General features: G+C 35.4%; 1 protein-coding gene across 2 annotated transcripts; it reads left to right on the forward strand.

Moving 5' to 3' along the window:
- Positions 1-827: 827 nt before the first annotated feature.
- LOC129443991 (protocadherin Fat 4) lies at positions 828-25423 on the forward strand. 2 transcript variants are annotated; one of them, XM_073860209.1, is made up of 30 exons: positions 828-982; positions 1612-1680; positions 2234-2397; positions 3734-3778; positions 3854-3943; positions 4030-4119; positions 4279-4386; positions 4474-4587; positions 4673-4766; positions 6276-6388; positions 6564-6737; positions 8461-8589; positions 8674-8829; positions 8934-9114; positions 9194-9324; positions 9398-10348; positions 10448-10573; positions 10792-11037; positions 12212-12310; positions 13557-13729; positions 13823-13971; positions 14225-14529; positions 19543-19653; positions 19892-20083; positions 20413-20507; positions 20590-20754; positions 23256-23486; positions 24478-24585; positions 24670-24697; positions 24777-25423. In XM_073860209.1, exons 1-30 carry the CDS (start codon positions 907-909, stop codon positions 24843-24845), a joined length of 4782 nt encoding a protein of 1593 aa, XP_073716310.1. In that variant the 5' UTR covers positions 828-906; the 3' UTR covers positions 24846-25423. The 2 variants fall into 2 exon arrangements, with proteins under 2 accessions (XP_073716310.1, XP_073716311.1); XM_073860210.1 differs by having other exon boundaries at positions 24673-24697.
- The last annotated feature ends 769 nt before the right edge of the window (positions 25424-26192 follow it).

The raw sequence follows: 26192 nt of genomic DNA on the forward strand, positions 1-26192 counted from the left end.
TACGTTTAAAAAAAGAACAAACTGTATCGCAGTTTAAAAAGGCATTCGAATTACTTTTTGTCAGATTTCTCAAAAGCAAGTGGAGAGCAGAGCTTTATCGGTGTTTCATCCGAAAGAGGTCACATCTTTTGTGAAAGAGAAATATGCTATATAAAATATTACTGGTGGTGACTCAGGGAGGGCTTTTTTATGCATAAAACACAACCTTTGTTTAGGTGTGGAGGTGTGGATAAGGTGTCACCGAAATAGCTCGTGTAATACAGTAAATGGAAAGATGATAAATCTGGCTCATAGCTTGTATAAGTAGCGATAAGATAATTTGTGATCGTGTTGGCATTAGCTACATTAAATACATTACGTCAGAAGAATACTCAGATGAGTTTCTCATCAGTCAAGTGTTCAAATTACCCAGAAACAAATAGCTTTTATTTAATATTTAACGAAAACAAATGAAGACTTCTACTTCTCACATTTTTACATTATCAATGTTCAGATCATCATCAGTGTCTCAAATCATGCTCAGATTTAAGATATCAAACCTGCGATCAAAGAGAAATTTTTTAAAGTCCAAATTCTCTAAGATATAATATGGCCTACACGTCAATTTTACAGCTCTTTACTGTAACTGCATGTAAAAGATCGTTTTATATATATTTATTTCTATTTAAAAACACAATTAAGCTATAAAAGAGCTAGTTAGAAACATTTTCAGCCAATAATCTCATGTGTTGTATGGTTAAAGATCACATCTCCATTATTGGATAAAGAACCTTTGACACTTTATTACTATCTAACAGAGGCCATAACAGTTTATTGCATGCAATAAAGGACAGCACCTAGATCACATAATACACAAGGTGTACTCGTTCTTTTGAACACAGGCTTCGTTGGTCAAGACAGGGAAGTATGGAAACGACGACCGTACTCTTTTTCTTATTTAGTTTAGCTTGCCTTCATGTCCAAAGTGTACGGAGTTCTGTCGGTAAGTCACATTTATTTATAACAAGCTTGAAAATGTAGGTTTTAGGATATAAGACATTTTGATCATATTTAAAAACAAAGATTAAACCAGAATGAGCACATTAATTTGTGGTCAATGTTATGTGACAAACAGGCTACGTCTAGGTTAAAAGTCATTGCTTGGAAGAAGCTGGGACAAGGACATTTTTGTGTGTTAATTAAACAGGGAGTTGCCTTCGTGTCATTTATAGAATTAATTGCAAGTACCAAGAACTACAACTAGCAAAATTAAGTTAAGTTCAAAGGTTTTCTTGTTAAACAAGGAAGTCCAACAGGTTCGGATGAAATGTAATGCGAGAGTAAAGTCATGTCTCCAAAATCACCTCATTTGCATTTTTTTGTGAAGTTTTCATTTTCTACTTTAATCTTCAGATTGTTAAGTGCCCTTGCTCTACTCCTATTTTACATGCTTAGTATGGAAAAACGTTGACACCAAACAAAACATCACAATTTTAAAGGAAAATACATTAAAAAAAGATTTTAAAACGCCAAAGAAAATTATTTTTCTTCCAATGTTTAATACATTGTGCATGCATCTGAATTTAGGGCTTTATCTGTTCATGTCCTGAAATCAATTCCGTGTTTTTTAAGGCACATCGGACGTCAGCTGTACATACGGAAGTGACAGCACTGTAGGGAGTGTCCAGGAGGGATATGAAGGTCAGACAATATTGAAAAAATGCAATTTAAAAATCAACATTTTGTAACCCCTACTGAAAAATTCAGCTAAGACCAGCATTTTAGCTGGTTTAAGGTGGCAGTAGCTGGATTAAGATGGTCCTCCCAGCCTGGCAAAGCTGGTCAAGCTGGTGGATCAGCTGGTCTTCCAATCTGACCAGCTAAGTCCAGCTAGTCCAGTTTAAAAAGTGACCAAAACACAGCTTGCTACACCAGCTAAAACCAAGCTGGGAGACCAGCTAAAACCAACTTATGCTGGTCTTGATTGGATTTTTCAGTAGGGACGTTTGTGAAATTATTCTTATTATAAATCATTACTATTGTTATAACTAATGTTGTTCTTATTATTGCTATAAGTAGTACATTGTTGTGTTCAGTGTAATGACAGTAAAGTAAAGTTCTACATAAAAATAATAAAAATCACTTTATTGACTTAATATTTTGGACTTTAAAATGTGTCAAATGTGTCTTTTCTTACACTATTTCTCTGTAATATAACCTACACAACCGCTATGAATATGTATGTGGCCTACAGGAGATGTAGAGATTTTAAATAATATCCAGCCTGAGGATCGCCTCATCCTGGAGGCACTATACTTTCCCATTGGTGTGACGTACCTGACACTGGTTTACTCTGATGGAGACTCAACTGCAACCGTACGCACCACCAAACCACTGGATGCTGAAATGCTATCGGAGGTTCGATTTCCTTTTAATGCTACATTTTGTGCACCTTGCAGAATAAAACTAAACTACAGCATGCACAAAACGTAAACAAGCTACACTTACGAGATTAGTACTTATTATTATATTATATATACTTATTACACATCTTGTTGGAATGCTTGATTCTGATTGGCCAGTCGCGACATTTGCAGGTTTGTCTTGTCTTTAAACCAAAAATAAATTGGTTTTTACTTCAGGTCTTCATTCGTTAAAAATGAGCTAATAAAATATTCCAAATCAATATTTATCCGGGTTCCCACGGGCCTTGAAATCCTTGGAAGTTTGTGAATCTGGTGGAAAAAATTCAAAACCCTGGGAAAAATGTTTTGTAAAATATACATACATAGATACAGGTCATTGAAAGTGCTTGAATCTATTTTATGCAAGTTTTCTGGGAAAAAATATTATTATTATTAATCCCTGTTCCCATATTATTCCCTGTGTAGTGTAGGGTAATATCATTAAAGTAATTTTTAAGCACACTTGCTTATATTTTCTGTATGCGAATGTTGATTCATACCAAAATGCTTTTTTGCATAGTTGTGTTTGACACATGAAAACGTCTCGTGTTACGTATGTAACTGTCTCCTGAGAAGGGAAAGAGACGCTGCGTCTCCCTTGTCATACTTCCTGCGTCCCTGTAACGCCGTCTTTGGCAATATTTCAGATAGCGACATACTTCCTGGCCCCCGCGTCACCCTGTCTTTGTTGTTAAGCCTCAATATTGGTTGAATTTGATTTACACATTCACACACACTTACCCCTGGAGGCGTCCCCAAAATGTCACTGCAGTGACGCAGCGCGAGTTCCCTCGAAAGGGAACTGTAACAGTGTATTTTAAACAGTAACACGATGTAACCTTGCTCTTACTTGAAATGTGTTCCCACATTTAGTCCTTGAATTTGAGGGAATTGGAACTGAAAAGTCCTTGAAAGGTCCTTGAATTTGAAGTTAACTAAGGTGTGGGAACCCTGATTTATGTCCCTTACCTTCTTACGAGGTAAATAGCCAAGCAGGAGAATGTACAGACACCCATTTGTTATCACGAAATAAGACCCTTCAGTTTAATACAAGACCCTCGCTGCCTATGCATTATTCCTTACAGATTACACTTTATTGTAGTAAGAGGGATGTTTAATGTAATACAGACTTTACTGTAACATAAATCTGGCATCAAGTGATAAATTGGGTTAAAAAAAATTATTTCTTACCCATTTTAATTTTCTTTTCAAATTCTATATATTTTATTATTATTATTAATTATGCTAGAAAGAAAGTAAATTCATATATTTATGTTTTCTTCATCTAGTCAGGGGGAGATTTGTTGTATTCAGTCACCTGCACAAACGGACAGGTATGTTTATTATAAAATTTAATCATGCATGACAAAACATACTGATGCCTCTAAAGTCAGCATTTTGCCTTTCAGATTAAAAACACACGCAAACTGACAGTTCTGGATATCAACGACAATGCACCGATTTTTCAGAGCAAAACATACACTGCCACAGTGTCAGAGGTGGGCTCTCAGTTTCTCGAATCTTTATTTACAACACATTACAGAATTTGCTACTTTAAGTTAATCGCTTAATTTTCACTATATAGGCGCAGTCCGTGGGTTCATCTGTGCTCCGGGTACAAGCTGATGATGCTGATGTCTCTCCAAATAACAACATTGTAACATATTCCATAGTGGTGAGTTATGAACAAGTCTGATATATTTAATGAGTATTTAAAAACAAAGCGAAGCCATTACAAACATGTTTAGTTAATATAAATAGGAAGATTGGGTTTTCTCTGTACTATGAATGTAATAAAGCCCTTTTTAATTCATGATACCCCTGTCCTCAACAGCAACCAGCACCAACTGAATTTAGGGTGGGAAACGATGGGACCATTATGTTGATGGAACATCTAAACTTCAATGTCTTTGACATGTACACCTTCACCGTGGAAGCCAAAGTAAAGATCTACAGCTGGCTGCTTTTTTGTCCTATCATTGCTTTCCGTTCTGCATATTATTATACTTATTAAACATTTGGTTTGCAGGATCCAGGAGGGGAGAGGGACACTGCAATAGTTACAATAACAGTCAAAGATTATGACAACCTAAACCCTTATTTTGATCAAAGTCTCTACAAAGCATCCATAGAGGAAAATCAGGTACTGACAATTGCTTTGGAGCACTAGAAGATCAATAGTTTAAATGGATTTCTGCCCAAATCTCACCTTTCTTATCTGTTAACAGGTAGGGCACTTTTCAGCTGTCATTCCCGAGGACATAAAAGCCCAAGATGGAGACAAAGGCATTAATGAGCCTGTACTTTATAGCATACAAGCAGGTACTGACTAATTTATTACGTTCTTCCATGTCATTCATTTCCATCTAAGCAACCTGCTTTAGATTTATGTTACAGTTTTATGATAGATGTTGTATAATTTTGCTATTTGTTATATGCAATCCACTGTAAAAAAATACTTTGCTGCCTTAAAGTCTTTTGTTAAATCAACTCAGATTTACAAGTCATTTCAACTTTCTAACTTTCTATTGTTTATCTTGACTACAGATGAGTAGTTATAACTTATAAAATATAGTTGTAACAACACATGTCTTGTCAAGATAAATAATAGTAAGTTGGCATGACTTGTAAATCTGAGTTGATTTAACAAAATATTTAAAGGCAGCAAAGTATTTTTTACAGTGTATGGATTTTAAAATGGCCAGGATGTGTATACACTGATACACGCTAATACGGTTTAAGTAAAACACTGGACTTTTTACACAAGATTTATTTTTGTATTTGTGTATACTGTGAAAAATGCAGCACAAACTTGGTTTTGTAAGTCAATTTAACCTACTATTTTAAGTTTTGGCTTTTAAAAAGTTGACATAATTTATGAATTCAAATTGAAATTGTTTAACATTATTTTTTAAGTTAAAGTAACATGAAAATATTTGTTGATTTGACAAAAATGCAGTAGGCATTGAAACTAATGTAAAGTGAACCTTTTTAATGAAAAGATTTATTTTTGCAAAGATTTATATACAAATTTTATTAAAATACTAAAAAATGATTTGATACATTAAGAATTATGCACTGCATTATTCATCGAGTCTGCTAAGCATTTAGCATGGTAAAAAGGCAAACATTTTCATGTAAAACCAAATAATATAGACAAAATAGCATACTTTTATAGAAATGACGTCACAAACAAAATGACCTAAGATGTGGTCAATTATATTTTATGTTGAGTCCAAAAAAGTCATGTATTTAAAAGATTGACTTTGACATTTACTTTGAAAAGACTTATTAAATATTTAAAAAAGGGTAATAGTTTACAATAAGGTTAACATTAAAAGGGACATATCATGAAAATCTGACTTTTTTCATGTTTAAGTGCTATAATTGGATCCCCATTGCTTCGTTCATCCTAGAAAATGAAATGTTTTGGTAAATCATTCTCTGCAAGCATGTGAAAAATAGGTCATTGAAATTTGTCTCCCCTTGTGATGTCAAAAGGGGACCTTATTATTATAATACCACCCCTTAATCTGCACTATCCAACCACAGCACTGACATTTAGTGCAAAGAGAGAAAGAGAAAATAAATAACACCACTAACAAACGTAACAGATACAACTTTTAATTAAAAATTTTATTATTAAATGCTGAAAAAATAAATGCTAAATATTGTTCATTGTTAGTTATTTTTAGCTCATGCATTACTGTAACTAATGCTAACAAATACAACCTTAATGTAAAGTGTTAACGATGAAGAAGTGTACCAACACTTTGAATGATCTGAGCTCAGCTTCTCGTAATAACAAATATTTTCATATTTCTGTTTCAGTCATTCCACAGAAATATCAGGCCAACTTTGAAATCAACCCTAACAGTGGTGTCATCTCCGTGACAACAGCACTGGACAGAGAGGAAATAGATCAGATAACTGTTTACATACAGGTATAAGAAGTTATAAAAGTTATTTTCAGTTGAGACAGTTCAAACATGTTTCTTAGTCTAGGACTAGCCTTAAGCATTGTCTGTGAAACCGGGGGAAAGTGTTATGTAGACATCTTAAAATCCTTCTCTTTACAGACAGAACATAACTCATAACTTTAATTTTCTTTGAAACCAGGCAGCTCAGCAGAACGATGGCAGTAAGACAGCTAACGCTGTGGTATCTGTCACTGTACTGGATGTGGACGACAACCCACCAAAATTTGAGCAGGATCAATATATAGCCAACATTCCAGAAAATTCTCCACAGGATCAAGTTGTGTTTCAAACAAGAGTCACGGATCCAGATACGGTACTGTGATGTCCTGAAAAATCACTGTTAAATATAAACAGGTTTATTCCACGGGTCTGTTGAATGCTTTATTCTGATTGGTTGAGAAATGTTTCACGGGTGTTGATTATTGTCCTGTAAAGTGCACACCTACCCTGTCAAATGTATTAAAATAACCACCAGAGCAATGTTTGTGGAAAGCGTGGTATAAGCAGAATAATTGACTCCGAATTGAATTGCTTGAAATAATGCACAACCGTGGTGTAACACATTACTACGGAGCCCCTAAGGGGACATGAAGCAAAAATTAAATAAAGTTTAGTTTTGTGTGTTCACGTGAAACTTTCGCACGCGCACGTTAAACTATCGCGTGCACATGTGAAATCGAAAGTTTAACGTGAGCATGCGATATTTTCACGTGCACACGCGAAACTAAACTTTTTAAAAAATCCTATACATGAAGGTTTCGCGTGAACACATGAAAGTTTCACGTGTGCACATGAAACTAAACTTTAGATTTTTTTACTCCAATGTCATCTTAGGGTCTCGGTACATTACCACCTTTGGTGTGCATTATTTTCTAATAATTCAATGGCCCGTCCTCAGTTATTTCTTACATATATCTATCTACACACTATACAAATTTTTTTATGTTTGTACCATAATACTTAATTCTGTGTTACTGGAACCTGTTGTACACAAACATGGACAAATACACTGCTTAAAAATATTTGGTTATTATATTTATTGGTTTTCCTAACCCCAAAATAGCTGGTAGAAATCTAAAAAAGACAAACCAAATCCCGGGTCTCAGGAATATAATAATAATAAAATATAATAATAAGAATAATAATAGTATTCTTTGTTTCAATTCATAAAGCGGTAAATAAATAAAATTGACTTAACTTGACATGTGGTATGGATGTGACAAAAAAGGACACACTTTTTGGGAGACAAATTACTTGGGTAACACTTTACAATAAGGTTCATCAGTTAACATTAGTTAATGTATTACCTTACATGAACAAACCATGTACAATACATTTGTTACAATATTGATTAATCTTTGTTAATGTTAGTTAATAGAAATAAAGCTTTTAATTGTTTGGTTATGTTAGTTAACAGTGCAGTAACTAATGTTAACAAGATTTTAATAATGTATTAGTAATTGTTGAAATTAACATTAACAAAGATTAATAATTGCTGTATAAGTGCATTTCATTATTAGTTCATGTTAACTAATGTAATTAACTAATGTTAACTAATGAACCTTATTATTTTGTGAATTAAATAAAATACCTCAACAAAATACTCCACAAATGGAGGAAGGTTGGCTCTTCATAAAAACATAAAATATTAAATTTTTGTGTACTTATTTTAAGGAAAAACAGTGTTATGGATGTGAGATTTCAATGGATGTGACAATTTTGAAAGCTATACTTAACCTTACTATGGAAAATAATTTTTAAAAAATGTTTAAAAAACTTAACTTTGTATGGTATTTTAGCAACCAAATATTGTGAGATATCAGTATTTGATCAAAACTTTATTTTTTCGTGATGTGGTTGATATTTGTATGGAATTGCTTAATTTACTCAGAAAAATATTTAAGATATTTTATATAAAGAAATTAATGCATAAAGATTTTTTGTGGGAGGAATTTGGCATTAAATAGACATTCACACCAGTATTTATAAAACTTGTAACATTAAAACTTTTAAAACCATGTTTTTTTTCACTCCAGGGTGGGTTTGAAGGCACTTTCCATATTATTCCAGACTCCGTCCCGTTTTATATCAGCACTGATGGAATTGTTCTGGTTAAGAGTTCTGTGGAGCTGGACAGAGAAACCACAAACAGTTTTACTTTTCAAGTAGGTGAAACCTTTACAGCTTACTTTCATTATCAAGCATGACTATAAAGTATTCATGCTATTGTTGTCTCCAAAAAATTATAGGTTGAAGCACGCGACAAACCTCCTTCCACCAACACAGCGAGAGCCGACGTAAACATCATTGTCCTGGATGAGAATGACAACAGTCCGCAGTTTACTACGCCCAAATATGAGGGCAAAGTTTACAGCAATCAGACTATTGGAATGCTGGTTGCCAAGGTGCTGTGAAACTGTTTTGATTAGAGTCATCTTATCTTTTTCCAACACAATAAATATAATAGTAGGTTTCTGTAATTTACGGAAAGTTTTATGACGTTTTATAGGTTGAGGCGACAGACCTGGATGAAGGTCCAAATGGACAAATCAGCTATGCCATTGAATTTGGAAACGAGGAAGGTTTTTTTGGCATTGATTTGAACATTGGGGAAATCAAACTGGATAAAACAATTCCACTGATGGAAAACAAAATCCTTGAGTTTGCACTGTATGTGACTGCAAAAGATGGTAAGCTGTTTTTTAGGATCGATGTCTGATGATGGTATACAAATAGATTATTGCCATCTCACGAATTTTACACCTTCAGGGGGCGCGGTAAGCAGATCAACATCTGCGCTCGTACATATCAAGGCACCCGGAGATTCCCATCCTCAGTTCCTTCAGAAGACGTATGAGGGCCAGGTAGAAGAAGAACAGTCAGGGGCAAACATCGTAAAGGTACATGCTCCTTACAGGTCAAAGAAATTGGCATTATGTGAACAAGTCACTAAAGAGGCTCTATCATCCACAGGTGGATTTCCTGTCCATTGACCCGGTTGTTCCTGTGATCTTAACGGTTGATAGCGAAGCTGACAAGTTCTCCATAGATAAGGATACGGGTGTACTTTCGACCAAAGTCAAACTAGACTATGAGTTGAAGAGCAGCTACACTGTCCAGCTGTCTATATCGGATGGAACCAACAGGGATGAGGCATCGGTTCTGGTCAACGTCTTGGACATCAACGACAACAGTCCAGTGTTTACACCGAACCCCGCACCGGTTACAATAGCAGAAGATCTTGTGATAGGAGATAACGTAACATCCGTCCAAGCCACAGACGCAGACGAAGGACTGAACGGTGAAGTGAGGTACACTCTTCTGGGAGGTGCCGGAAGATTTAGCATCCACCAGGAAACGGGAGTGATAACTGTGGCGGCTCCTCTTGACAGAGAGGACCAGGATGAGTACAGCTTAGAGATCACCGCCCAAGACCAAGGTCGTCCATCGAGCTCCACAACCACCACTTTGACTGTCTCGATAACCGACATCAACGACAACGCTCCCGTATTCTCCAAGCAACAGTATGAGGCCACGGTGTCCGAGCATGCGGCGGTGGGTACGGACGTGGTGGACGTAACTGCCGACGACAAAGACGAGGGTCAAAATGCCGTCGTGACCTATCAAATCATCAAACAGGAGCCTGCCTCCACATCACCCGTCTTTACCATAGACTCTGCGAGTGGTTCTATACGTGTTGCCGAGAAGCTGGATTATGGCAAAGCGAAGAGGTATACCCTACAGGTGGAGGGACAAGATGGAGGAACACCCGTACTTACCGGAAGTGCAGTCGTCATTGTGTGGGTAGAGGACGTGAATGATAAAGCCCCCAAGTTCAGCATGGACCAGTACGATGTGGAGGTCTATGAGAATCTGGCAAGCGGTGCCGCTCTGGTTTCATTGGAGGTTACAGATGAAGATGAGGTAACGTATTGAAACTATAGAAAAGTTTTTTAATTTACATTCAAGGTGTGTCGACAAATGTTTATTTTAGTTAGTTCTAGCTTTTCTCTTTCCTCTCAGGGTGGGTTTACTAAGGGTCACTTCCTCTTGGATATCGATACTTTCACAATCAACAGTCAAGGTATAGTACTGCTCGGGAACAATGCCATGCTGGATAGAGAAACTAAGGACAGTTATACACTACAGGTACAATCCATCTCCAAATAATCCAAATCTTTAAAAAAATAGCACTTAATTATTTAAAATTAACGTTATTTCCACTTTATTTTTATAATTTATAGCAACTCCTTACTAGGCAAGAAAGTTGAAACTAATTGTAATTTCAAGTTGATTAAACTTAAAAATTGAAGTGCAACAAGGATTCTTGGATATTCATTGCGAGTCTCTCGGTTCGTCTTTCTCAGGTAATAGCAGTAGATCAACCCGTCGATGGTCTGAGCGCCACGGCTCAGGTCAACATCAAAGTTCTGGACGTAAACGACAACAACCCAGAATTCCTTCCTCTCCCAGAGCGCACTGAGATCAGGGAAGGTACGTATTCGTCTTCATCGCCCGCAGAAGTGTGTGTCGTCGCAGCCATAGACTCGGACATTGGAGACAACGGACGGGTCACCATCTCTACCACCAGCGACCTGTTTAGTTTCAAAGAGGTGAGAAGACATTTATATACATACAGTTAGTAAACAAACATAATTTGATGACATTATCAGCGTTTTAATTATGTCAAAAATTATGGGGGTCCCCTAGCTAAGACCCACCCCCAGTAGGGTCGCCATGATTTCACAAAGTAAGATGTGATTATGGATCAAAATTTTATGGTGGTCCTGAATCAATGTTTTAATCAAAGAAACCCCAAATTACCCTTAACTCAAACTTTTGTTTTTTACCTCTCAAATTAATGTGAAATAATAGTTTGAGAAGAATTTTCCAATCCTAAGCCTAACAATCTGTCAATTCCTCCAGAAAACAGCATGAGGCGCACTTGAGAGTTTACATTAATTTCAGACAAAAAAATCGTTTGGATTAGTTTATTGTGAATTTAGGAAAAAATAATGAACAATATCGCTTTGTGGCAGCACAGTACAAGACTTTTAAATTCATGGTGTATTTTAATTTTTTTTATTGTATAGTATAGTATTTTATTTAAATAAAAAACAGGCGACCCCAATTTATATTTTTATGCTTTATAGGGGGTCCCTTAATGCTTATGGGAGGTCAGGGACCACCCCAGCCCCCCCCCCCATAGAAAAAATGACATAATACACTACCCGTTGCCTAGAAATTTTAATTTTTTAAAGAAACTTTCCCTTACGAAGGAGTTCATATTAAATCTTGGCTCTTATTTGCTGTTTTTCAAAGTCATCCATTTAAAAAATTATATTTTTAAATTAAATTTAAAGAAATGAAGCAGGTTGGCACAGGTATATTGCCTACAAAAGTAATTTCAAGCATTTTCAACCATCTTCAGATTAACTGATTTTTAAGATCATAGTTAACATTTCAGTCAAGTGTATCAAAACCTTTGACCGGTAGTGTACATTGACATGGTACAGGAGGCGACACCAGACTCTTTAATTATTTAAAATGAATGGACATGCAAGGAGATCAACATTTTTAGTTATTCTAGAAATGTTTTACCCAGTTTGTGATTTAAAAAAAAACATCCTACATAATATAAAGAACATTCTGTAAAAAATATCCCCTTGTCTTTAAGATTGGCAGAGTAAGTTTATGTCAAAAATGTAGTAAAATCAAACTTTGACGCTGCAAATCTTAAAATTTTTGAGACTTTAGCCTGGATTTCACAGAAGTTTTTTCCTTTAGGATGGAACTCTATTAGCTGTTGGAGAGATCGATCGAGAGACACAGGACGTGTATGACCTGATCATTATTGCAAGGGATCATGGGATACCACAAGGACATGTATTGCTTTTTGTTTTCTTTGCACTAATACATGATGTATATGTGTGTGGACAGTATTTACTATTTCATAGTAAAATCTCATTACAAAGTTATTGTTCTAATTTTCCAGCTATCTTACTACCCATATGTGACCCTGGACAACAAAACCATTCATAGGGTCAATTTTTTTAAAGTGATTGATTTATACATCAATAAATAAGCTTTCAATTGATGTATGGTTTGTTAGGACAATATTGGCAGATATTTGAAAATCTGGAATATGAGTGTGCACAAAAACAATATTGAAGTTGTCCAAATGAAGTCCTTACCAACACATATTATTAACTTTTCGTTTTCTCTTAATTGACGAGATATCTCGTCAATGGCGGTGAAAGAGTTAATGATAAATATTTTTTATAAATATATTTACAGTAGGAAATTTACAAAATATGTTAATGGAACATAATCTGCACTTAATGAGGCTGTTTACACTTGGCATTAACATGCGTTTTCGTCGATCGGATCACAAGTGGACGACGTTAATGCCAGGTGTAAACGGTGTTCAAAACGTTTTGAGCTCGTCCACTTTCGACCACTTTCAACCACATTCAGAGGTAGTCGAAACCACTTTCGATCGGATCGCTTTGGAGTTGCGGAACGCACATGTGGTTGAATGTGTTCGAACAGCCACACGCGACCGCCTTCTCTCCGCCCATTTATCTAATCTGAGGTATTAAACACAAATTTTACGGCTTTTTTGACTTGTGGCGTGAACATACGGTGAACAGCGCTATTTTTAGCCTTTTATTGATAAAACCAAAGCGGCCGATCTCCATAGTTTCGTTTTAAAAGCGTGTGAAAGTTGCGGGATCCTATTTCATCAATTGCGCTGAAAATTCAAAGAAAGCTCTTACATACAAACTCAAACTCTGTGCAGCATGTTTACTTGCTAAACATGCAGTGGCCTCCGACATAATATTTGCGTCCATATAAACTCATTTATTCCTGCTCGGGTTTGAATGACAGCAGAGAGACTCGCCCACCGTCTCACAGACCACCCCCTCACAGTATTCAGCACAGAAGCGGTCGAAAGTGGACAAAAGAGACGGATTTAAATACCAGGTGTAAATGTAATGTGTCTCTCTCGTCCACTTGTGATCCGCTCGATGAAAACACATCTTAATACCAAGTGTAAACAGCCTCAATATCTTAATGATTTTCGGCAAAAAAGAAATAAGACTTTTGGTCTGGTTACTTTTTTCTGCAGAACATCACCACATTGAGGGTCAAGGTCACAGATGTCAATGACAACCCTCCTGTCTTCAGCTCTAAAACCTACAGCAAAAGCATTCTGGTTAAAAACGCCAAAGTTGGAGACGTGCTGTTGACGCTCGTAGCTACAGATAAAGACGCTGGAGACAACTCGCTCATATCCTTCAGGTCAGCAAATAAAACATTCATTTACTTCAGTTCATCTTTCTTGTGTGAAATCGCACATGCATGAAACACAAAACGTGAACTGTTTCATCGTAGCTTCTCCGAAGGATCTTCAATGGTCTCGCTGGATGCCAAAACAGGAGAGATCACATTGACCTCTGACCTCAGCGAGCTCATAGAGGACACTTTGGTCAACCTCACCGCTCGTGCGACGGATCACGGAACGCCGCCGGAATCGGCTACAGGTATAATCTACTCACACGTACGCATCTGGATTAGCTTCCTGTTTTATATAAAGAATGTAAGCATTCATAATCAGGTGCTGGTTAATAAACAGTGTTTCCTGTGAAAATCTGACTCATCACTTGAATGCTATTAGACTGGCTGTTTTCATAAAAAGCAGAACCAGTCCGGCAGGCGGGACCCTAATTACACTGGCATGCATTGTTAAGAAAACATCTACTACCATTACTATGAATAGTTTTATTTACTCTACAGCTGAAGTTTTGATCTACTTCAAAATGACGTCAGTGACCGACGGCCTGGATTTTGCGAGCTCCTACAACTTTTTGGTTAAAGAGAACGAACCTGCGGCCACTAAAGTGGGCGTGGTCAAGGCGGTCACAGGAAGTTCGGAGGTTACGGTAAGATACAGTATGATGTCGCATGAAGACGTCTTCTCGGTGGACGCGGACGGGACCATCAAAGCTCTGGTGCCGCTGGACAAGGAGAAAGAGGAGTGGTACATGCTTAGAGTACAAGCCACAGACTCCAGAAGTCCCCGGAATACTGCAGAAACCACGGTATTACTCCAAGACACAGTAAAAGCAAAATGAAAGTGTGTTTAAAGAAACGCCAGAAGCAAATTATTCAAGTCTCCTTTAAATGTCTAAGCGATTAAACTACATGTTATTAGTGAGATAAACATGTCAACAGTTGAACTAACTTGCTTAGCAAGGTTCAACGGTGCAAAATTTTTAAGATTCTTATCTGTCACAACAGCGGGAAGATCTAATATACTATGGATTATCTCCGGTCTATAAGGGTCAGTCTTCTGCTGAGCTTGATCAAACAAACATGTCACTGACAAGCCATCCTAAATGCCCTCAGGATCTGAGCTAAATAGCCCTGGCAGGTCCTAGTTTCTACTATAGTATTATTTCTACAATTGCATTCTGGGTTATTTTGAGACACTGTAGCGTGAGCTTGCATAATTACAAACATATTTGCATAAAGAAAAGCAATTCACTGTAAGCAGCTTTAAAGGGATACTTCACCCAAAAATGAAAATTACCCCATAATTTACTCACCCTCAAGACATCCTCGAAGTATACACTTAACTTTTTCAGATGAACACAATCAGAGTTATATTAGAAAATGTCCTGGCTTTATAATGGTAGTAAATGGTGCTTCTGATTTCAAGCCCAAAAAAGTTCATTCTTTACAAAAGTAATGCACACAGATTTAGGGGGTTAATAAAGAAAAATATCAATATTTAAAACTATACTAACTAGGGGTGACCCCGAATAGTCGAAGATTCGATGCATCGATAGGACAAGCCTGATTCGACTACAAATCTCACAGTCGAATCGTCGCAGATGCGTTATGAAATGAGGATCCTTTCATTTTGGCCGTATATGGGTGCACACATTATCTGACTTCACATAACAGCTTTCTCACAATATATTAATATACAGCATATTATTATAATGCTGCAAATAATATGTGATGTAGCAGCTTTCAATAAATATTTTTAAAATGCGTTAATAAATCCGACATCTCCTGTGACCCAGCTACACGTCCATAAGTGGTAAAAAACCATTGCCTCTTTATTTCTACATTTAAAAGACAAAGCTGGCAATTCTGGCTATACTTTCGTTCTTTTTATTATTTATAAATCACTCTGGGTTATCTGATTTATCTATTTGGCTTGTGTTTTGTTTCCGTGCACTTCAGGCATTTTGCACATTTGTTCTGCACTTTGTTACTTCTGATCTTACTTTATTTAAAAAAAAATGTATTTATTATAAACTTAAATTCTGATCTAATTTAAGTCTGTAAATTTTGGATTGCTTTTCGTTGTATCGATATTGCGCTATTACGTGCTGGCTATGCTTGCGCATGCAATTTAGCCGAACGCGCTAAGCTCTGCGTCTCATATTTAGGAGTTCATCAAACTAAACATTAAAAAACAGATGTTTTTCGACGGGTATACGTTTGTAAAATGTATTTAAAACATATTGTTATCTTGTCAAAAGTTAAACTCCAAAACAGGTAAGCCGTTTCTTTAAATTTCGGTGATGAAACGGAAAATATCTGCACCGAACCTATATTTATGCCTGACACGACTGTCTTTCTTGTGATTTAATAGTCGGTGTTCACTTTCAAATGATAGAAAAGAGATTCCTGAAATAAATAACATCATCAAATCAATCCTTTTTTGTATCTAAAGTGAATACAGAGATGATCAAAGTCAAAGCAAGCAATTATTTCTTTGCTAAATAATAACGCGTAGTGTCTATAAAATCATTAATTTCAGTGTTTTTCTTCTTATAAATTAATGTTTAATGAATTGTATATAAAGCTTAGTTTTTATAATTTGCAGTAACAATCACAATTTTTTTGTCATTTCTCATTGTCGTTTTTTTTTTTTGGTCATGACTTTGACGCGCTAAATCTGCAAATTAAATAAAAACACTGAATTGTAGGCGGGTTTTCCAAGACAGGATCACCTTTGTTATATTTTTAGGTTTAGTTATCAAAAAGTTTTTTTTGTTTTGTTCTGTAGATCGTGGCTTTAAAATGTTATGAATAATTAAACAAATGTTGCCTTACATTTTACCTTAAACGTATATAATGCATCGTCAGTTTTGTCTTTGTTAATCAATTGAAAGACAGTTTTGGTCACTTTATCAGAAACTTGTTTATGTGTGCTGCTTGTGAAAGAAAATAAAAGTTACCAATTTGTACCTGGTCTGACCCCCTCATAACCAATGCACACACACACAGATGATTCGACTATCGGTCGACTATGGAAACATTCAACAATTCTGATTCGAATATGTAAATCCTTAGTCGAGGACACCCCTAATACTAACTAAAATGAAGATTAATCGTGATTAATCGCATACAAAATAAAAGTTTGTGTGTGCATAATATATTTATATGTGTGTGTATTGTGTGTAATTATTATTTATATATTAATACTTACATACATGAGGGTTCCCACAGGTCCTTGAAATCCTTGAAAGTTTGTGAATCTGGGGGGGGGGTTCAAGACCCTGGGAAAAATATACGTACATAGATACAGATACAATTTTAACTTTTTAAAGACTTTTTAAGCTAAACTGTTCACTTTAAATGCTTATATCTTCTGTATGCTAATGTTGATTCATACTAAAATGCTTTTTTGCATAGTTGTGTTTGACAAATGAAAACATCTCGGGTTACGTATGTAACTGTTGTTCCCTGAGAAGGGAATGAGACGCTGCGTCTCCATTGCCATACTTCCTGCATCCCTGTAATGTCGTCTTTGGCAATATTTCAAATAGCGATATGCTTCCTGACTCCCGTGTCACCCTGTCTTTGTCGTTAAGCCTCACCATTGGTTGAATTTGATATACATTTAGACACACTTACCCCTGGAGGCGTCCCCAGAGTGTCACCGCAGTGACGCAGCGTCAGTTCCCTCAAAAGGGAACTGTAACAATGTATCTTTAAAGGTAACACGGTGTAACATTGCACTCACTTGAAATGTGTTCCCACATTTAGTCCTAGAATTTGAGGGTATTGGACCTGAAAAGTCCTTGAATTTGAGGTTAACTAAAGTGTGGGAACCCTGATGCATGTATATATTTTAAAAAAAGTTATTTATGTATTTATTTATTTATATATAATATAAAATATATCAAAATCATGCGTGTGTGTTTATTTATATATACAAAATAATTACACAGTGCACACACACACATTATGCAAAAACTTTTATTTTGTATGCGATTAATCGCGATCAATCTTTTGACAATTGTAAAAATAACTAGCTTCTGGTAACGATCGACGCGCGTTTACGTGAGAGTGCGTTTCCAGCGTATGATGTAGCACGTAGCGTACGAGACATAGGGTGGGTTGGACCAACAAGAATTGGGCTTAAATCTGAGGCTTATTTAATCATTCTGTTTTAACTTTTAAATCTTGTTTAAAAATAATCAGGGTTACAATTTAACCGTCATTTTGATTCAGGTTTAAATTTTACAGTAAACCTAGATTACCTTTAATCCTGCTGCTCCATTACTTTAAAATCTATTTTAAATCTCAGCTAGGGATTAACGTTAAACTTGCAATTGAGGAAAATAAAAAATCTACAATTAAATGTGTGGGTAAATGATCAGAAACAGACACTGCAAGCGTGGTGGTGCTATTCAAAGTTGCGTTTATTATTACGTAATTTTAAATAGATTGTTTTAAAAGATTGTCAAATGTTTTAAGTTTGAATCAGTGAGATCAGTGGTTATCAATCTCGGGGCTATGGGATGGTGCCAGTAGTCCCCAGTTTTATGATATTTTATAAAATACATAATTTATTTTTATTTATTTTAACATAATTAAACCTTACAAACATACATCACTACAATGTATAATTAAATATGTTTTGTTTAATTAAAATTTTAAGTTTTGCTATGTTTTATGTCATACATTTTCTGGGGGGGGGCACAATGAGATGCACCGTACATAAGGGGGGCCACACGCCAAAAAAGAGTGAGAACCACTGCTTAAGATTACTGATGTACGTAGGTAGTGATTTATAATACAAAAATAATTTAATTTGCCTGCATACACCGTTTATTTCCTATTTGAATGACAATATCAACATTGTTGCTGATTAATTACATCAGCAAATTTATCAGGGTTTTTAATACAGATTAAAGTTTATGCTTTTGTCACTACCCTGCTGACAAAAAAACAGCATCTGAACACCAGCTAAACCAGCATAGACCAGCATAATTCCCATGCTGGTTTGATGTTGGTTTTTTCAGCAGGGTATACCACTATGTCTGATACATAGTATGTCATACACTGGAAACACACTTTTGGACATTACCGGAAACTAGATTTATATATCAATACGTTTCTTAAAAAATCGCATTGATAGCCTTCAGAAGGCCTTTATTAACCCATTGGATTACTTCTGTGAAGAATGTTGTGGGCTTCAAACCGAAGCACCATTGCTACCATTGTGAAGCTTGGAACAACCAGATCATTTTTTAAAGGTGCAGTGTGTAAATTTTAGCGTCACCTAGTGGTGAGGTTGTGAATTGCAACCAATGGCTTAGTCCTCTGCTTACCTCTTGCTTTTGAAACACATAGAGAAGCTACAGTAGCCGCCACCTGACAAACATGTCATCGTTGGAGACAAAAAGTTTGTCTGTTAAGGGCTTCTGTAGAAACACGGCTGCACAAAATGGCGGCCTCCATGTAAGGGGACCCTCTGTGTATGTAGATAAAACGTCTCATTCTAATGCAATAAACACATAACCATTCATTATAAAAAGGTCTTTATACACCCCTAATAATATAGTGTTGTATTTTATTTTGCATTTCTGTCAAGAGATCATTCTAAAAATTACACACTGCACCTTTAACGTAACTCGTGTTCGTCAGAAAAGATAATCCTATACATTGAGGATGGCTTGAGGGTGAGTCAATCATAAGGTCATTTGCTTTTATTTTTGGTCCCTTTATCCCTTTAAAGTCTAGGTTATTATTGTACTTTTTTAACTATTGACTAAAGGCTCATTTCAATTTCTCTTAACCTTCAGGTCAGAGTTCAGGTGGAGAACGTGAACGAAGCGCCCGTGTTTGGTGCCGGAATGTACGAGGCAGAAATATTCACCATCTCTCCTTACAAATCCCACATAGTGAAAGTTCAGGTACGCATTATGAGTACATTACTCATGCAGCACCATGTATGTTATAGATATGAATGATGCTCCTGTATAGCTCAATGATAAAGCATTGCATTAACAGCGCAAAAGATCATGGGTTCAAGCCCAGGAACACACGTAGTGATGCACGCTAAGTCACTTTGCATAAAATGTAATGATATCTTACCTTATTTGGCTGGATATATTGTAATGAACACAATTTTGAACGTTGTGTGTTTATCAGGCATCTGACCCTGACGTCGGTGAGAGTTCAGATCTGCAGTACTCCCTCCAGGATCCCACCACACTGTTGGAGGTGGACAGTATCACCGGTCAACTCTATGTGCTGGATGCGTCCAGTTTTGGGGGATCTCACGACAGTTATACGGTTAAAGTCACAGATAAACATGGACTGTCTGCGACTACAACAGTGCGGGTGAGCAAACACACGACAAACATCCTGACATATGAGATTTTTGTCTGTTTCGTATCATTTTAAGAATCTGTGACGATCTGTCAATAACTTTGAAAGGATAGCTCAGTAAGCTTTGTTACATAAAAAATTGACTTTTATTTAGAGAAACATTACAGTAATAATATCACATATTAGACACATTTTAATATACATCATACTTTAACAAGACAGCCTTTTAACCTTCAGGGTTTTCTTGCTCACATGATTTTTGTTCTTATAAACTGCGAGGTGAGTTAAAAAATTTTTTTCTGTGGTAGTCGACAGTTTATAATTGTGTTTGGCATCAACAGGTAAAGGTTAAAGACACAGCAACTGGCAGCGTGGTGGTGATCTCTCTTAACCAGCCCGTCTTTACCGTGGAGAAAAAAACTGAAGAGATTCAAGAGTGAGCAATGAACTCACTTTTTTTTTCGTTTTTCGTGCTTGTGTATTTTGTACCTCATAACCTTGATGTGATTTTCATTCAGTTCTCTGAAGAAAGCTCTCGGCTGGACTGTGAAGATTCTCGGTGTAGCAGCTGAGAGTGAAATTAAGATGCCATTCAGTCTCAGAGATTCAAGCATCAAAACATTCGTCAGCTTTATCGCCATTGAGGGCGATGGTACTGTCGTCCCTGCCAAGGATGTCAAAGAGTAAGATGCACGAGTATCAGTTTAACTTGAAATCCAGCCTATACTGTATGCACATTTAAATGTACCATATGTAGCACAGCACAGCTCGGTCTTTACAGTAAATACAGTTATAAAAGTAGCTACAAATACAGCCTATACAGCTGCTAAAAAAATGAAGAGATCAAGATTATTTTCAGTCTTTCTACACTGCAAAAAATGGTTTTCAAGAAAAATTCTTAGTATTTTTGTCTTGTTTTCAGTAAAAATATCTAAAAATTCTTAAATTAGGATGCTGATGAGCAAAACGACCCAAGAAAATGAGTCTAGTCTTTTTAGACCAAAAATATCACATTTAAGTGATTTTATGAATGAAACGAGCAAAGAAAAATGCCGGGGGGTTAGCTAGTTTTTCTTGAATTTGGTGTTTAAGAAAAATTTTCATGTTTTTGGTCTAAAAACTAGACTTTTTCTTGGGTCGTTTTGCTCATCAAGAAAAAGCATCCTAATTTAAATTTTTTTTAGATTTTTTACTGAAAACAAGACAAAAATACTAAGAAATTTTTTTCTTGAAAATTATTTTTTGCAGTGTAACTTTACAATTTATTTATATGAACTAATGACAAAATTTCTGCTAAATTTCTTTGCAAATAAATGCAAATAAAAACATTATTTTTATGAGAAAATTAAAACCGGACAAACTAACAAAAAGATGCAATGTTTTCAGATCTTTAATACGGCAAAGAAAGTTTATATTCATTTTTAAACAACACATTGCTAATGTTTTTACTTGCACTGCAAAACATTAATGTCTTATTTAGTATTGTTGTTGTGTTTTTAGTAAAAATATTAAAAAATTCTTAAATTGAGATACATTTACTTGCTAAGTAAAGTGGCTTTTAAGTGTTGTTTACTGAAAAAAATATGAAATTTAAGAGGTTTATGCTTAAAACAAGTAAAAAATATCTCCCAATGGGGTAAGAAAAATAAATTGAGTTTATTCAAATAAATGTTTTTTTTCTTACCCCATTGGCAGATATTTTTACTTTTTTAAGCATTAAAATTGTATATTTGTTCTATAACCAAAAGTAAAGTTTACACTGTTAAAAGTGAAAGTTAGATCTGCTTAAAAAAATCAATGTCGCACACCTGTAGTTGATCGGTAGGTGTGTAAAAGAAGACAATGAAGTCCAAATGTAGACACAAATACAGAATTGTTTTTATTAGCAACATTTCGATTGTATGATCTTCATCAGGCATCAGAACGATCAAAACATTGCAAATAAAATCATTTTGATATGGTTTTGCAAAAAGATAGTGTGCAGGATTTTCTGTGTTTGTGTCTACATCTGGTACACTGCAAAAAATGATTTTCAAGAAAAAAGTTTTTTAGTAATTGTGTCGTGTTTTCAAATCAAGATAAAATTTAAGTGATTTTGTGCATAAAACATAAACATTTGAGCAAAACATAAAGCACATTTTTCTTGAATTTTTCTTGAATTAAGTGTTTAAGAAAAATGTTCAAGATTTTTTTGCTTACCCCATTGGCAGATTCATCCGCCTGTTTTATGCACAAAATCACCCAAACTTGACACTTTTGGTCTAAAAACTAGACTTATTTTCTTGGGTCGTCATCAAGAAAAAGCATCTTAATTTAAGAATTTTTAGATATTTTTACTGAAAACAAGACAAAAATACTAAGATTTTTTTTCTTGAAAATAATTTTTTGCAGTGTAACACTAAAAATATTTAAGTTTATAAGAACTTAAATTTTTCTTACTTTAATTGAAAGATTTAAGATGAAAAACTTGTAAAAATAATTACTTTGCCTAAAATGTAAGCTTTTTCCACTTGAAGTAATATTTTAAAGTTTTTTTTCTCCAAGAAACCCAATCCAAAAAAATAAATAAAAATTCAACTTTCAGACTTGGCAGATTTTTTTTATTGTTTTAAGTACAAATTCACTTAAATTGTTTATTTTTTGCCTAAAGACTAGACTTATTTTCTTAGGTCATCTTACTTATCAAGAAAAAGCCTCTTAATTTAAGAATTTTTAGATGTTTTCAGTATAAATAAGACAAAAGTACCTCGAAAGTAATTTTTTTGCTAAAATAACCATTTACTAGTTTTATCTGGTTTGAATCTAATCTTCATACATTTGTAAACATAAACCATGTCACTTTTTAATGCACAGAAATACCAAGGTGGTATGTGATGTAAACATAACCAGACTTTCAGAACAAAAAGATACAAGGAGGTACAAAGTTGTCCCTGTGGCAGTACCTTTTAAAAAAGTACACTTTTGTACCTCAAAATTTTAAAAGGTACCATCCCAGAAATAACTTATGCAACTTTTTTCGGAGAGTGCACATAACCTTTACAGACATTTCACATAGAGAAATTACAATACTAAAGGTACCATAAAAAGCAAACAACTTTATACTTTTACAACTCAAATAACGAACATTGCTTAGTCAGGGCCCTCAGGTGTTTGGTTGTTATTTTACTCTTTCTATGTTCCACAGGAAGCTAAAGAGGGAAGAGGCCGCTGTCACAGCAGAACTGGAGAAGGTGTTTGGTAATGGTGTGGATGTGGAGGTAGAGGAAGGTACTGGAGGAGGTACTGGAGGAGATACTGGAGGAGGTTCTGGAGAGGGTTCTGGAGATTCCAATGATGTTGTTGTCATTGCCCTCGGCGCTGTCCTGGGAGTCTCTCTTGTGGCACTTATAGTGCTGGCGACCGTCTTTGGGATTAAGTGAGTTATTACTGGTGTAAAACCCAGCTACAGTCATTTTTTTGTGATTTACATAAAATCATTTCTCATGAAAAGAACATTCTCATATCTGTATTTACACAAAAAAATGTCAAAACAATTCAAGGTAGACATACTGACCCCAAACCACACAGGAAGTAAAATGTCACGATGTGCAATGGACACAGACAAAATGATTATACAAGATTATAAAGCTTTATTTTTGTACCAAGACATCAAACTTCAACATAACAGCACTAAGTGGAGCCATCACAAAAACATCATGCGATTGTGGGTGGTATCCATAGACATTGTAGACGCCTCATAGACTGATGTGGCCTATTGAGGCTGGACGCCATCTTGGATGGGTCCCCAATGCAATTGAAAGTGCTTGAATCTATTTTATGCAAGTAGTTTTCTGGAAATAATCCATATTATTCCCTGTGTAGTGTAGGATAGTATCAAAAAAATTCTAGACGTTTTATGCACACGTGCTAAACTGTTCGCTTTAAATGCTTATATCTTTTGTATGTGAATGTTGATTTATACCAAAATGCTTTTTTGCATTACAAATGAAAACGTCTCGGGTTGCGTATGTAACTGTTGTTCCCTGAGAAGGGAACAAGACGCTGCATCTCTTTTGCCATACTTCCTGCGTCCCTGTAACACCGTCTTTGGCAATATTTAAGATAGCGATAAACTTCCTGGCTCCCGCGTCACCCTGTCTTTGTCATTAAGCGTCACCATTGGTTGAATTTGATATACACATTCAGACGCACTTACCCCTGGAGGCGTCCCCAAAGTGTCACCGCAGTGACGCAGCACGAGTTCCCTCGAAAGGGAACTGTAACAATGTATCTTAAAAGGTAACACGATGTAACCCCACATTTAGTCCTTGAATTTAAGGGTATTGGACCTGGAAAGTCCTTGAAAGGTCCTTGAACTTGAAGTTAAGTAAGGTGTGGGAATATATTGATTTTTTTTGCTTCCTTAGATCTAGAAAAATGAAGGACACAGATTCAGAGAAAGAGACCTTCAATTTCAGCAAACACGACCAATTAAACGAGGGACCCTTCCAGTCTGACGCCTTTAACCCATACACGTAAGTGCAAGAAACATGCATGTAATATTTGCCAAATATTTGTTTTTTTAGCAAATTAATGATTTTTTTTATTTATTTTTTTAGCAGAAACTCAGTTTTAGATACCAAAGAGGTAAAGCAACTTGCACTTGAATAAATTTTTTATTCAAAATGAATCTATATTGTTGTAACATCTATGCATTGTTATCCAGGAGCAGGTTCATCCCAGACGAGAAAACCAAAACAATGACGGAAACGAGAGCATCACCTCCTCCCTTTGAAAACACCCTGCTGTTTCAAAACTTGTCAACAGCTGTCAATAACATAATAGACATCATGTTTCTTTAACACAAATCAGATCTTTGTTTTATCATTTTTCTTACCTGTAAGCGCTTCACACCATCTATTCAGCTACTGTATTTTCTTGCAACCTGATATCCAAATGTATACATCCCCAGGCGCTTGGATATCCAACAAGCTTTATTTCAATGAACAATAAGCTTTTGCACTTTAACGTTCTCGACTACACTTGTGTATCAGCGAGCAAATTTGTCTTCAAAAATGTAAATAGCCATGAGAATAATTATATTCTAAAAAAGCCATTTGTGTGCATGTCTAATGGATTATTCAGATTGTCACCTTAACGTTTAATCTGATGATGCCATAAAACAGTAAAGCTGGTCTACTACAATTCTACTATTATGAATTATAAGCTTATGCCGAATTTATGCAACCAAAGACACTACATGCTTTATTTTACATTGCACTTTTTTTTCTAATGTGACGATCAGAAATATTAGGCACAAATGTTTTTTGTAATTTACTTTGATTCATTAAACGTTAATGTTTTTACATACAATTAATGCAAATGAACTGTTATTTTCAGGATAACTGCAATGAAAAAATAGTGCAAATATCTAAAAATTCTTAAATGTAGATGCATTTTCTTGATTATCAAAATGACCTTAGAAAATAAGTCTAGTTTTTAGACAAAACATCAGTGGGGTGAGAAAAAAGTACTTTTCTCAAGAAAAAAAACAACACTTTAATTCAAGAAAAAATTCTTAACCCATTGGCTTAATTAATTTCTTAGGTATTTTGATCATCAAGAAAATGCATGTTAATTTAAGATTTTTTTTGCAATGTGATTAGTACACTGCGCAAAAAATGACTTTCAAGAAAAATTTTACTTAGTATTTTTGTCTTGTTTTTATGGAGCCCCTAAGCAAGGGGACATGGAGCAAAAATTCAATAAAGTTGAAGCACATGAAACTAAACTTTAGATTTTTTTACTCCAAAGTCACCTTAGGGGCTCGTTATGTTTTCAGTAAAAATATCTAAAAATTCTTAAATTCATATGCTTTTTCTTGATGTTTTCTTGAAAATCATTTTTTGCATGCTACTGGTCTAAAGTGTTTTGCTACTGAATTCATACTGTTGCATACTTAAAAACTAGAGGTACTGTGCTTTCACACCAGACGCGGAAGAGGCGGCAAAAACGCAAGTTGGGCGCTTGAACATTTTGAGTTTACTTGAGCATGAAATTCTAGTCATTCGAGACATTCAAGCATAAATTTGCCTCATGGGAAGGGCTTACATAGCTCAATTTGAGTAAACTTACCAGATTG

Source organism: Misgurnus anguillicaudatus, chromosome 3 (assembly GCF_027580225.2).
Source record: "Misgurnus anguillicaudatus chromosome 3, ASM2758022v2, whole genome shotgun sequence".
In the NCBI taxonomy this organism is placed as follows: domain Eukaryota; kingdom Metazoa; phylum Chordata; class Actinopteri; order Cypriniformes; family Cobitidae; genus Misgurnus; species Misgurnus anguillicaudatus.